Raw genomic sequence first — 12,946 nt, 5'->3', positions numbered from 1 at the left:
CTCTCCAAGAAAGTTTTTAAATAGAAGGCCAGGGGTAGCCTCAAGGAGAGCCACCATCTTTAAAATTTCATTCTTATTCTCCTATTTTCTTCCATTATCTAGATCTGAACAAAGCTTATTTTCTTCATTTTCTTTTCATTTTGCCAAATATATATTTCATTATTAACACCACTATTCACTATTTTTTAGATTTCAGAGTTTCATTTTCACTCATCTTCACACGCTTTAATTCATTTACACTAATTTCTAATCCCTCACGCCTAATATGATCAATTTAGTTTATAAGATTTTAGAGAAAATTTCCACAGAGAGCTAAGTTTTTAAGCCCTTTTGGGTGTAGTAAAGCTCTTAAGGCCACTGGATTATTTGAACTACTTTCACTCTTCTCTTTAATTGAGTTTACTTAGTAGCTTTACTCTATTTAAATCTTGTAATGTTGCCAAATTTGAGATTCTAAATTTATATAGCATTTTCAATTAATGAAGTTTAATCATTCCTTACATTACTGTGCTGTCCATTGATTTTATTTTATTATTCTATTGATTCCCTTGAACATTTGAATTTCATCCTCTCGATTCACAAAAGTGAGTAATGATTATGCGTTTTGTGTAAATTAAAGAGTGAGACGTATTCTCAATTATACTAGATTTAGTCATGGTCTAGCAAGGGTGTAACTTAAGAAATTAACTAGACTTATCAGGTGGAACTTAACCACACTTAATTTTCTAAGATTTTAGTGAATTTTAAGTGTGAATTTAGGGATTCCTAAACAAGTTTCGAACCTAATTGAAAAGTGAAGGTTATTTATTATTTTATTGCAAATGATGAGGCATCTACACTTTCAAGGGGCTATCATTATCACTTGCATTTTTACATCTTATTTCTTGTTCTTTCCTATTTCAGTTTGTTTATTTCCTTTAATTAAGAAAATCCAAAAATAATTTAAATTATATCATTTTAAATTCAAATATTTTATTTTTAGCCAATCCAACCTCACATATCTACTCGTTTCTTTTAAGTGAAGTATTTTTCTTGTACCTTGAGACTTTAAGACCTTCTTGAGAGATCAATCCTGATTAGCTACTATTCTTTATTAGTAATCTAGCTTGGAATTAAATTTGAAGCTGAGCCAACTAGGCTACATCAATGAGAAACTCTATTAATAAGACAACAAAGTTAATAACAAGGGGGCTTTGAAAAAATAAAATAAAAGACCAAGGGGTTAATTCAAAATGTTTAAAGATGTGGGGAGTTATGTGTAATTACATAAAAGTTTAAGGGAATTTTATATATTGTAATCTTTATATAATTAGGTGTGTGTGTGTTCCTAGCAAATTGTTCGTTGAATTTAAAAAATACAATTGCTAATGCTAAAGATACAAAGTCTCAAATATAATAAAAGAATCACCAGACTCTCTTACCTCAATTCACTCAAATGTAATGATGCAAACACTGATATAAAATAACCTTTTACACCCTCATATCTAAACCGATTCATGTGCATATAGTGTAGAAATAGAAGGTGGTGGCATTTTTGTAAATAAAAAAGTGACTGTGATAATATCTATACTAGTTATAATACATGATCGGTGTAGATTCTATTTTGTTTTTAAAACTGATGTTAGAATATACTAACACAGGATAAATGAAGTAGCTAGTGTGTTGTGGCATCATTTTCTCCCCTTGTTATTCCTCATCATCATTTCCTTGTAATCACAAAGTTTAAGTTTAACAAGTGGACCTTTAGTTTCACGTGCAATTTTATACTTCTCTTGCTTCACCTCTGGGTTACACTCTTAGTTTAACAAGGTAGGCGAGCGTGATGAAACTAAAGAAGATGAGACACACATTAGCATGCATCGTGAAGAAGGTGATCATATGTCCTCAACCTCCTGATTTTACAACATGCCTCTAATTAATTTCCCCAGGTGTCACTTAAATGTCCATTTCATTTTCAATGAATTTTAGTTGTTCAATTCTTGTCTTCGAGGATTGACATAGAAGCACATTTCAACTTAACATTGTCGGGACAAATTTAAGTTTCATCAACAGGTGTAGAGTTGCCTTTCTAAGCAGCTGCACGATCTTTTTTGTTTTTGGTAAAGTGATGTACAATCCTCCAAATTTTGGGCTTAGTACAGCACCTTATTTGAGAGCAAATTGGGCATCATTTTGAGTTAAGCATTGGGCATGACATTTCTCATTCCTTTCTTTTTGTTTTTTTAGGCTTTGATTTTTTTTATATATTTTATAGTATTACATTAGTGTATGCTTTATATACGTATAACAATTTACTGAAAGTGGAAAGTAATTTCTAAATAAACAAGCAAGATTTTAAGCTAACAAGTAATTCAATCCTAATTTTACGTAGTTAAATCTGAAACAATTTATATAGAATAGAATTAACGTTCGTGTATTTGAATTAATAGCCCAGATGGCATGGGGTAGTTTATTACTTTATTTAATACTTTGCGGATTTTTGTTATTTTGTATGTCGTTTTTTTATTTTCTTTTTAATTTTTATGGTTGTATTGTCTTTGGATTGTTTGAATTAATATAATTATCCTTGTTTTGGCAGAAAAAGTACAGCAGAAAGTATGGCCTATTAATTTTGAGTAAAAATTTGATCCCACGCACATGTATAGAGCACTCTCTCTCTCGCGTGCGCGCACCAACAATATGTATAACACCCATACGAACGAATACATACAGGTCCGCACACGCGAGCGCGCGCGAATATACTACAGATAAATACAGGCCCTTTAGTCAAAGCAGAATAACAAAACGACGTGCACGCTCGGGGATAAGCTGTAGTTCACAACAACGTTGACCATGAGCCTATATAGCATGCATCGGAGAATTATGAACCGTAACACCACACGTGTTGATTAATACGCGTTAGTTCTAGCAAAACGAAGTGTGATTACCAACCAGGCTTCACGTTCGAGTCAATTGGAAAAAAAAATCTTTTTAAGAGTTATCTCAATTTGAGTCCAACCATGCTTGAATTTAATCCAACCGCATAATCATATTAAAAATCACCACACATGATGTTGCAATCCACACCCTTCCCCTTACCTTTTCTCTTCAACCACAAGTCACCAAAGATTGGTCCTGGAAGGAACAAGGCGTCGTTGAACACAATCCCGTGTCATTTTCCCATCTTTATTTTGCCTCGTCCCACGCTTGACCACTAACCGCTCCCGCATTTAGATTCTTCTTGGATATCCACTTTATTATGTACATTTAACTTTTCCACGTTCTTGACATGTCCATGTGAATTTAACTCAATAATTTAGTTCTCTAGGCTACAAACCCTATCATTTGTACTCACACCTCATCGGGATCAACACCACAAGATTTCGCATCGCTATGAAAGGCTTTTCTTAAGGATCTGATTGTGATGCGTCTGGCATTGTCAAGAAGCAAAAATGTGCCGCTACTCGTCACCACTCTATCCTCACGGCCACAACTACACTATCAATGTTGGAAAGCGATAGAGATTTATATCAGCATTCACTGCCGTACCCAATGCTCACAGTCATGCAGTCACTGTCGGTGCAATTTAATATCACACTTTGCATCATCTCAGGATTTTTTTTAAATAAAAAAAAAAGGCCAATGCAGAATCTCAACAGGATTAAGATAGAGTTTTCTACAAGAAGAACAATTCATCTTTTAATATTCATTAAATTCCTTTTGTATATCTGTCTCTGTCATTTCCTTAGTAACAATCATCAAGACAAGGAGTTACATTCTTAGACAGGAAAACGAGGGGAAGGATGATATACAAACTATACTAGTGTGAAACAAAAATGCCAATAATCACCAAGAGTATTTGGCATATACTCCTCTAATACTGGTAAGCTCTAATGAATAACTAACCTTCTCTCTCATCATCATCTTTTGGTCTTGCAGAACTTGAACCAGGGGCCATCCCAATAACTTGAGTGTGTGTGAACCTTTGTAACTGAATCATGCGTGCATATATCCCATCAGGGTGATTTTTCAACAACTGTGAGTGAGATCCTTGCTCTGCCACTTTCCCATCATCAATCACAGCAATCACACTGGCATTCCTAATAGTCGATAGCCTGTGAGCAACAATAATAGTAGTTTTTCCAGAGCAAGCACGGTCTAGAGCCTCTTGAACAGACCTCTCAGATTCAGCATCAAGAGCACTTGTTGCCTCATCAAGAAGCATAATCTCCGCCTTCCTCACAAAAGCCCGAGCTATTGCTATTCTTTGTTTTTGTCCTCCTGACAGCTGGACTCCTCTTTCCCCAACATAGGTTTTGTATCCATCTGGCAGGGCAGATATGAACTTGTGAGCATTGGCAAGGGTCGCTGCTTCAACTATCTCGGCTTCAGTTGCTGACTCATTCCCATAAGCTATGTTTTCATATATAGAACAGGCAAACAAGCAAGGCTCTTGAGGTACAATGGCAATGTGGCGTCTGAGGGACTTGAGATTGTATTTTCTAATGTCCTTTCCGTCAACCATAACCCGCCCAGAAGTTGGATCATAGAATCTCGGTACAAGTGCAATCACTGAGCTCTTGCCGCAGCCGCTAGGCCCTACAAGGGCAAGAGTTTTACCCGCCCTTGCACGAAGATTGAGATCACGAAAAACTGGCATATCTGGGCGAGTGGGGTAAGAGAAGTCTATGTGCTTGAGTTCAATTTCTCCACGAAGCCGGTCAGGAACAGGAATAGCATCTGGGTCATCTGGCTCAATTTCGGTTCTACGATCAAGAAGTTCAAAGACTGACCTCATGGCTCGACCTCCCTTAATGAAGTCAGGAGCCAGGGTTAAAGTTTCAGCAGCACCATTGGCAGAGACCATAAGGACCATAAAGACTCTGATTGTTTTAGAGAAATCAGAGATTCCATGCTTCACAAGCCAAGAAGCATACCAAAGACCAAGTGCATATGAACCATAAAGTGCAAACTGAGCTATCCCAAATCCACATCCAGAAATTTGTCCCTTCCAAAAGCAACGTCGTAGTGGAGTTTCAAGGTTGGAAGTGAAAAGACCAACGATTTTTGTTTCTGAATTGAAGGCTGCAACAGTTCTTACATTTGCTATAGCCTCCCCTGCAAGTTGTGTGGCCTTGGCATGTGCGGCTTCCAAGTCTCCAGAAAAACCAGTCATGAACATTTTCTATACAAAAATCAACATAATGAGTAATGGCATAACAAATGACTCCCAAAGCATGCAAGGATGGATGAAATGCAACAAACAAACCTGCAAAACAGTGGCTGCAACAACAACGGGGAAGACAGCTATGAGGACAAGTGCAAGGCGCCATTGCAATACAAACCCTGCAGTACAAGCAACTAACATAAGTGCAGTATTCTGCACAATTACTGAAATCCGATCTCCAATGGCTGATCTAACATTGTTGGCATCAAGGGCGAGCCTTGCTGCAACACGGGCACTCTCATTTTCCTCCTGATCAAACCAAGCCATTTCGTTTTTCAGCACAGCAGTAAGCATTTTCTCCCGTACTCGTTTAGTAAGGTTTTCACCAACAATATCCCAAAAGAAGTGTTGCAGTGTATTGAAGAGAAGTGCAGCTGATGAAAGCCCGATCAACAAGTAACAGTACTTTTCTATTTCTCGGATCATGTATCTGTGGTTTGGGTTGTAATAGACACTGAGGACAGCACTAAGGACATAAGCAAAGAATGCACTGAGAGATCCGCAAACAACAGAGCCTATAGAACCAACAAAAGCAAAAAGCCATTCAGGAGAATTCATTTTTGCAAGGCGCCAAAAGGAACTGGCTTGCTCTTTGAAGGCAAGCTTTTCAAGCCTGTAATTTTGGTGTGAAGCATCAAGGGATAGACTAAAATCAGAAGTAGAGAAGTCAGATAGCCTGCGTGAATATGGTGAGCGGCCATAAGAAGAATTCCGAGCAATTATTGGGGAGCTTACAGAATTTCTTGCACTTGAAGGCCTGCAAATAGATTGTCATGTCACTGGATAATATACCCTCAACTTGAGAATATCTAATCTAATAGGATAAAAAGACAAATGTGCTATTGTGATCCTAAAAGCTACCTTGCACTACTCTTTCTGGCATTATTCATAGCAGTTTCATGTGCCATTTCTTGCATCCGAATAAGCTTGGCATAAACTCCATTTTCACCCTTAGCGAAGAGCTCATCATGAGTCCCAATTTCAGAAACACTTCCTTGCTGAAGCACAGCAACAAGGTCAGCTTTGCGAATGGTGGAGAGGCGATGGGCAATTACAAGAGTTGTTCTACCGATCATGAACCGGTCAAGGGCTTCTTGCACCAGCTTTTCAGATTCAGAGTCTAATGCACTTGTTGCCTCATCCAAAAGAAGAATTGCCGGGTTCTTCAGCATTGCCCTTGCTATTGCTATTCTCTGCTTTTGCCCTCCTGAAAGTTGCAATCCTCTCTCTCCCACCTGTCATTCCAAATCACCAAATGTTAGCTTAATTAAAAGTCTGCCTTCTTTCTAGAGTCTTACAAGCTAGCGGACGAAGGGAGGATTCTTTCCTTCAAAAAGATTTGGTAATAAGATTGTCTTTATTAGTAATTTCCGCCTCATCATATATAAAATATAAATCAACATATATTCAGTACTCTGATTATTCTGTGACTCATAATGCGTTTAAGGAGAACGATTCAAAAGTATTTTCCACTATTATAGAGGCCATAAAAAAACGAAGATGATTTTTTGTTTTTAATGTTTAGATACCGCTGGTTAGTTAGTCCACCAGCGGTGGTTTGTCTAGTCACTATTTAAGGAAAGATTTCCAGTGGCTCTAAACTTATTCATGCGCACATGCGTTGTTGGGTGAAGCACGTTACCCTCCTGGTCACTTCCAAACGCAATGCATGACCGGTCACTTCCCTTGGTTTGACTTCTCCAAATTTTGAGAAGAAAAAATTGATAATTGATGGGTTTGGTTCGTTGACAAAACAAATTTATCCAGCCCGATAAAAACTACCAGAAATTTTCAATAAACAACCAATAAAAATATAAACTTCTGGTGAAGATCCCATACTCAGCAATCATCCGCTTTACCCCACAACTGCTAGAAGTAGGAATACCTCTGTTTCCATATAATAGCACTTCCCCACCTCGTTAATTGCGGTGTAAAAATAAAATATTTATGTTCCTTTTTATTGTTTTATAATAATATATTTTAAATTTAAGTATGACTTGCGATCAACGAAACGAAAGGCTTCTTCTACGTCAGATCCTGAAATCAAATTAAGTGATTGATTCACATAAAAACATTGCTGTTTCCATTCTAATGAAGCATTAAATTAACTGACCTGGGTCTCATAGCCTTCGGGTAGCTTGATAATAAACGAGTGGGCATTAGCTACTCTTGCAGCCTCTTCGATCTCCACCTGGTCAGCATCAGGCCTACCCAACAATATATTTTCTCTGATAGTGGTTGCAAATAATGCAGGCTCTTGGCTTACAAGTCCTATTTGCTGCCTCAGCCACCTCAGCTTCAACGTTTTAATGTCATGTCCATCTAGCAGAACTTGTCCTGTACAAGAGGACCATTCAGCGACTTATAAACTAATTACTAAATGTCATTCAGAGTAAGAGTATTAAAAAAAAAAAAACTAGTATTAACATGGGACAAATAAACCATTTTTAAAATAGAATAAATTTATATAACAAAAAGTTTCCCTTTAAAAAACTGACTGACGCGTAAGAATGTGTGGTCAAACTGTGCATTTACTGCAAATCTAATTGATGAGTTTACCTGAAGTGGGGTCATAGAATCTCTCGATGAGGGAGACGACGGTGCTCTTGCCGGAGCCACTGCTGCCGACCAACGCGATGGTCTTGCCGGCCGGCACATTCAAAGAGAAATTATCGAGGATCCGAACATCTGGCCTTGACGGGTATGAGAAATCCACATTTTTGAGCTCAACTAACCCAGTCACCGACTCTAATTCCAAACCCGAATCCGTATTACGGTCCACACCCGGTTTGTGATCGATGATTCGGAAAATTTTTGCGGCGGCGACCCTGCCCTTTGTAAATGCAGCGATGCTTGGCACAGATTGCCCCAAACCTCTTTTGGAATTGAAACAGTGAAAAAGGTATATAATTTGATTCGAAGGCGCATTGAAACGAATGGAAATGGAATTTTACGCAGTAGTACTTACAATCCGCCAATCATAACAGCGAACATGGTGGAAATGGCGAGTCCTCCATTCGTGTAGTGGTGCCTGACGAGGTAGCCGCCGTACCATAGCAGGAGCGCATAACAGCAGAAAACGACAAAGTAGGTGGCGCCTAATCCCATGCCCTTTGCGAACCCACTTTTGTAGCCAATCTTTTGGGCTACCTTCAACGCTGAAGAGTAGTCCTGTAATGCTCGACTCTCCCCGACGAAAGCCAGTACCACTCGAATCTGCACGATCGTCTGCAATCCGAACCACACACACCCAGATGCAGAATCAGAGATAATGCTCAGAAGGTTAAAATTTTGTCTGTATCAACATAAATCTGAAGATTGGAAAACCGCAAAAGAAGCATCGATCTGCGTTAATTCCTTCTCTTACCTGTTCCACGATGTTTCCAGCTTTAGAGAGAGCATCTTGGCCTTTGGCGGAGAGCTTGGTCAAGGTGGTGGTGTGGATGCCTCCGATTACAGCTATCATGGGGACTACGGCCAGGGTAACAAGAGCCAATTGCCAAACGGCGGTGAAACCCACCACAAATCCAGAAACAAAAGTCGCCATGTAGTGAATGAAATTGCCCAGCTGCTCATAGAGCAAGAAAATTTGGATTAAACACTCCAGTAGTGAAACCAAATGAAACGAAACAGAGGAAAAATGGTTGAATTCGTTACGGTGTTTGCTTCACCTTCTCGCTAATGGCGTCCTGGACCATGACGGCATCAGTGTTGATGGCAAAAACAACGTCAGATGTTCTAACCTCGGTGTCAAAGTATTGGATGTCCTGGTTTAAGGCAGCTTCCAGGTACTTGATTCTCATCCTCGTTGATTGCCTCTCACCAGTCCACATCCAGCAAGATATCTCTGCAACAAATAGGAGCTTCTCTAATCACATTCAAACACTAAATAGAAACTCAAACCAGAAAGCCTTAGTCAGAGTCTCAGAGAGTAATTCACCTGCCCACGATGATGCCCATATAGCAGCACCCACCACCAGGAAGTAAAATGCGTACTACAAATACCACAAACGCAGAGTTTCAATTCGCATTCACATCAGTATGTATCAGATTATGAATCGTAATCCCATTACCTTGACGACTTCCTGGGTCATCTTGTCCACATTATTGGCATTCGACCCAAAAGAATTGACGAGATCGGCGAAGAATCGGAGAAACAAAGGCAGGGAACAACCGTGCACGATTGCTCCGACCGTTCCTATTGTCATCAGAATGTAATCCAACCCATCGGCAAATCTGAAAAGCTCGCCAAATCCAACAGCCGGAATATTCTCCGGCTTCTCTCCACTACTGCTACTACTTCCACCGCCAGCACTGCCATTAGCGAGACTTCCAACTTCCCTTCTCTCTCCTTCCTGAACCGCCTCCATTGGCTTCGCCTCTCTGTTTTCCTCTGTTTGTGTTGGTGTTGTGTGAGGGTAAGAAATAGGAGCAGGAGAGACGAGCTCAAGGCCTTGCATTTCCGACCATCTCCACTGCTCAATCGTCTTTATCTCGACAGAATCTTGTGACATTTGCAAAATTCCAAAGCTTTTATGAAGGGCTTCTCACTCCCCACACCTCTATTATCTCACTCTCTCTACCTGTCTTTCTGCTTCCAACTTTTCCGCTCTCTGTTTTTTTTTTTTTTAATAGTGCTCTCTTCCTTCCTCTAATGATTTTCTCTCTCATTCTTCATTCCTCATCCTTCTTCTCGGTCGCGACGGACTATGTTGAATGAGTGGGGAAGCTGTAAGGGTTAGTAGCAGAGGGTTACTGTTCCAGTTCGCTTAATTTTGTAAAAAACACCGAAAGCGACGGATGGTGAGAACCTAGACAGAGAAATTTCGGAGGGATGGGAATGGGAAAGGAAGAAAGAGGATAGGAGAGAGAAAGTTTCGTTTTCATTTCCTCCACCCGACAAAGAACGCTGTGAAAACTTGAAGATTGGTTTTTGACTGGAACAAATTCGAAGTATACTCCATAAAAGAACGGATCATTAAATATTGTTTCGCTTTTTTAATTATTCAAAAATTAAAATTTAATGACTGTCGATTTTCCATTCTTCAGGTTTGGCTTTTACTGCAAGTTAATTCGCTAAAAAGGCGAATTTTGCTTGTCTGAAGTCATGGCTTTACACTTCTGAATCCGTCTCCATAGAGTGCGCCGGTTTTCTCTGCTCAGAAGCAAGGGAGGCGACCAAAAACAAATTAAAAACAATGTGTAATAATACGCAGAACAACTAAAAATCAATTAAAAAAGCAACTTTGCAAGCCTGCTTTGTTTTATCTCTTTTGAAAAACCATTAAAAATGGTAAAAAGACATCAAGGATTGTATTAAACCTAGTCTACTACCTTTAAACAGTGTGAAACCTTGAACCAGGCATATCACAGATCTCAATCAATATCTAAGCTATCGGTTTCGTTAGAACCTTGTGACATGTCATGAACCCTGAACGTTTAGTTATGCAATGAAAATGAGAGAACCAATGTAATGTTCGACATACGTGTCAAATTAATCGTCGACAAACCTGGGTATGCTCCAAGATTTGATTCTTTACTGAAAAGGACGGCGAAATATACAATTTGTTTAGGGACAACGACTATTTTAAATCAGAATTGATTAAAACTTTCAGTCAATTGATTCGTCCAGAGACTGGCAAGCAGCGCTTAAATTAAATTACGCTTTCAATTTAACTAAGAATTTAAGGTCATCAAGTCTTCTACTTTATTAAGCTTAAATACTATAACGACTGGAGTTCTGACACTGAAAATTCCCCGAAGCTGGAATATATTTTTTGCCCTATTTCGCATAAAAAATTGGTGTCAGTCAATAATTAGATCAATACTTAAGGGAAATTAATGGCAGCTTTTAAAATTTCTTTAGCAGGAAGTTAAATTAAAATATGGGTTGTCACAGGTAAAGGGAAAAAGGTGCATGTTGGATTTCTTTCTCCCTTCACACGCTTGTCGTACAGTTTTTACATACCAGGCTCTGTTCTCTGAAGTGCTCTGTATCCACGGGCACTTGTCGAGCATGGGAAAGAGCTGGCTTGCAAAATGGGGCATCATTAAAAAGATTTAAGATCGATTTTTTTTTTTTTAGTTTCTTCTTTTGTGGGGTTACATTTATTTCCATTTTTTTTAGATCTCTGCATTTGGTATGTATATTTTCATGGGGAAACTAGTCCTGAAATTCCTTAGTTAATTGCAGTAAGAAAACAGGTGCAGAAACTTTATTACTTCATGAGAAGGATGTGTCTGATATACTCTTGGGGGCTGAAAATTGAGAAAGTGTCCACGAGTTTAGGGAGGCGTTAATGAAAGGGACTGAACTGAAGGACCATGGTGTGGTTCATGAGGAACAAGAAGAATACGTACATTACATATCTGGAAACCTATAAATGGGAGAATAGTAAATACAAATGGATAAAGTAACTTCTGACTCACACTTTCTCTGGGGATTTAACCAGGTTATGACAAGTAATCTTAGAAATATATTGGCCTGCAGCAAGTCATCCACTAATGAAGAAAGTTTATCTGCTTACGCTAATCCATTAAAGTAGATTTCAAAGTCAAGGAGAGATGAATTTTGGAGGTGGTTGTACTATGACCATAGCAGGCATGGCATTATTCTACCAATGGATTATATGTTTAATTAAAGGCTAAACCAATTATAGCAGCAAGCGAAGAAAGTTAAATGGTGTTATCAAATACAACAAATACTCAAGCACCCACTCAAGTGCTTCTCTCAAAAGGAGGTATATTGTGACCCCAATTATGCCACTCCTTGTCTTTCTCGCAGTTGATGACCATTTTTTTTCCTGCGTATATTTTAAAGACGTAAGGAGATTATTTGATCTTAATTTGCACGTTATGTTGAAGCTTCCTTCCCCTAGGTAGTTTCACTGGCATCCTAACGACTGGACATGTGATCAGAATGCTAATGGACCTGCCTCCCATCTCCTTCACTTGGCTTTTTTACCAAGTTACTATACAACAACAACAATAAACATTTATCTTACTAAATGAGTACCAAGTTACTACACACATTAAAAGAAATTATCTAAATGTATCAAAATATTGTACCAAAAATCATTCAGATAGAGAACAAATTTAAATTTCGGAAAAAATCATTCTCATCTAAAATAATTTTAAAGTAAGAAATTTTTTTTCATGAAAAGTGGAATCACATTAAGTTTATTTTTATTGATGTGACATTTTATTTTAAATATTTGCTTTTTTTCTCCTTTGATCGTTTTGTCAAATTCTTCTTCATTTGTTAAGAAATTCCCCAGCTTTCACTTTTCACATGTGGGATTAGAAAATTCATGTGTATGCGTTTTTACTAGCTATGTAAGGGATTGAAGACATAAAGACAATGGTAGTGAGATTAAGGGTAGATATTGCAAGACTTCTCTAGTCTATTCAAAGGTAATTCTTATTCTTTTTATTTTATTTTTATGTTAGTGAGATTGAATATAATGTTATTTGTTTTTATTTGTCTAGTTTATTCACGCACTTCTCATTTCTACATTTTTCGTGCTCTCTCATTTATCTCTTATTTAAACTTTAAAATATTTTTTTTAATCCATTTCTCTACTCCAATTGATTCTGTTAGTGTTATGATCAAAGTTTAAAGTATATTTTCTTCTTTTTTATTTATTTGAAACCTGACTTTTCATCTAATTAAAGTACACTTTCTTAATATATTTTTTCAACTTTTATATTGAAATTTATATTTTTTAGTAAAATCTTAAT

General features: G+C 37.9%; 1 protein-coding gene across 1 annotated transcript; it reads right to left on the bottom strand.

The window, feature by feature from the left end:
• Positions 1-3,651: 3,651 nt before the first annotated feature.
• Positions 3,652-10,109, bottom strand: LOC129305872 (ABC transporter B family member 1). Its single transcript, XM_054946037.1, has 10 exons — positions 9,280-10,109; positions 9,147-9,201; positions 8,878-9,053; positions 8,574-8,774; positions 8,175-8,434; positions 7,766-8,082; positions 7,320-7,543; positions 6,068-6,441; positions 5,249-5,963; positions 3,652-5,164 (listed from the first exon to the last, which is right to left on the bottom strand). Exons 1-10 carry the CDS (start codon positions 9,718-9,720, stop codon positions 3,881-3,883), a joined length of 4,047 nt encoding a protein of 1,348 aa, XP_054802012.1. The 5' UTR covers positions 9,721-10,109; the 3' UTR covers positions 3,652-3,880.
• Positions 10,110-12,946: the final 2,837 nt, after the last annotated feature.

Source organism: Prosopis cineraria, unplaced genomic scaffold (assembly GCF_029017545.1).
Source record: "Prosopis cineraria cultivar Desert tree isolate PC_DT_omini unplaced genomic scaffold, ASM2901754v1 PC3, whole genome shotgun sequence".
NCBI classification, from domain to species: Eukaryota; Viridiplantae; Streptophyta; class Magnoliopsida; order Fabales; family Fabaceae; genus Prosopis; species Prosopis cineraria.
The sequence above is the reverse complement of the archived record's forward strand: the minus strand, read 5'-3'. Positions and strand labels throughout refer to the sequence as shown.

Bases quoted from the DNA above. Each gene is read 5' to 3' on its own strand.
- LOC129305872 (XM_054946037.1), bottom strand. From the start codon at position 9,720: ATGTCACAAGATTCTGTCGAGATAAAGACGATTGAGCAGTGGAGATGG. The intron at 5,964-6,067 runs GTAGCTTTTAGG...ATCTATTTGCAG, and splicing joins GCCAGAAAGAGTAGTGCAAG to GCCTTCAAGTGCAAGAAATT. The intron at 5,165-5,248 runs GTTTGTTTGTTG...ATTTTTGTATAG, and splicing joins TTGCAGCCACTGTTTTGCAG to AAAATGTTCATGACTGGTTT.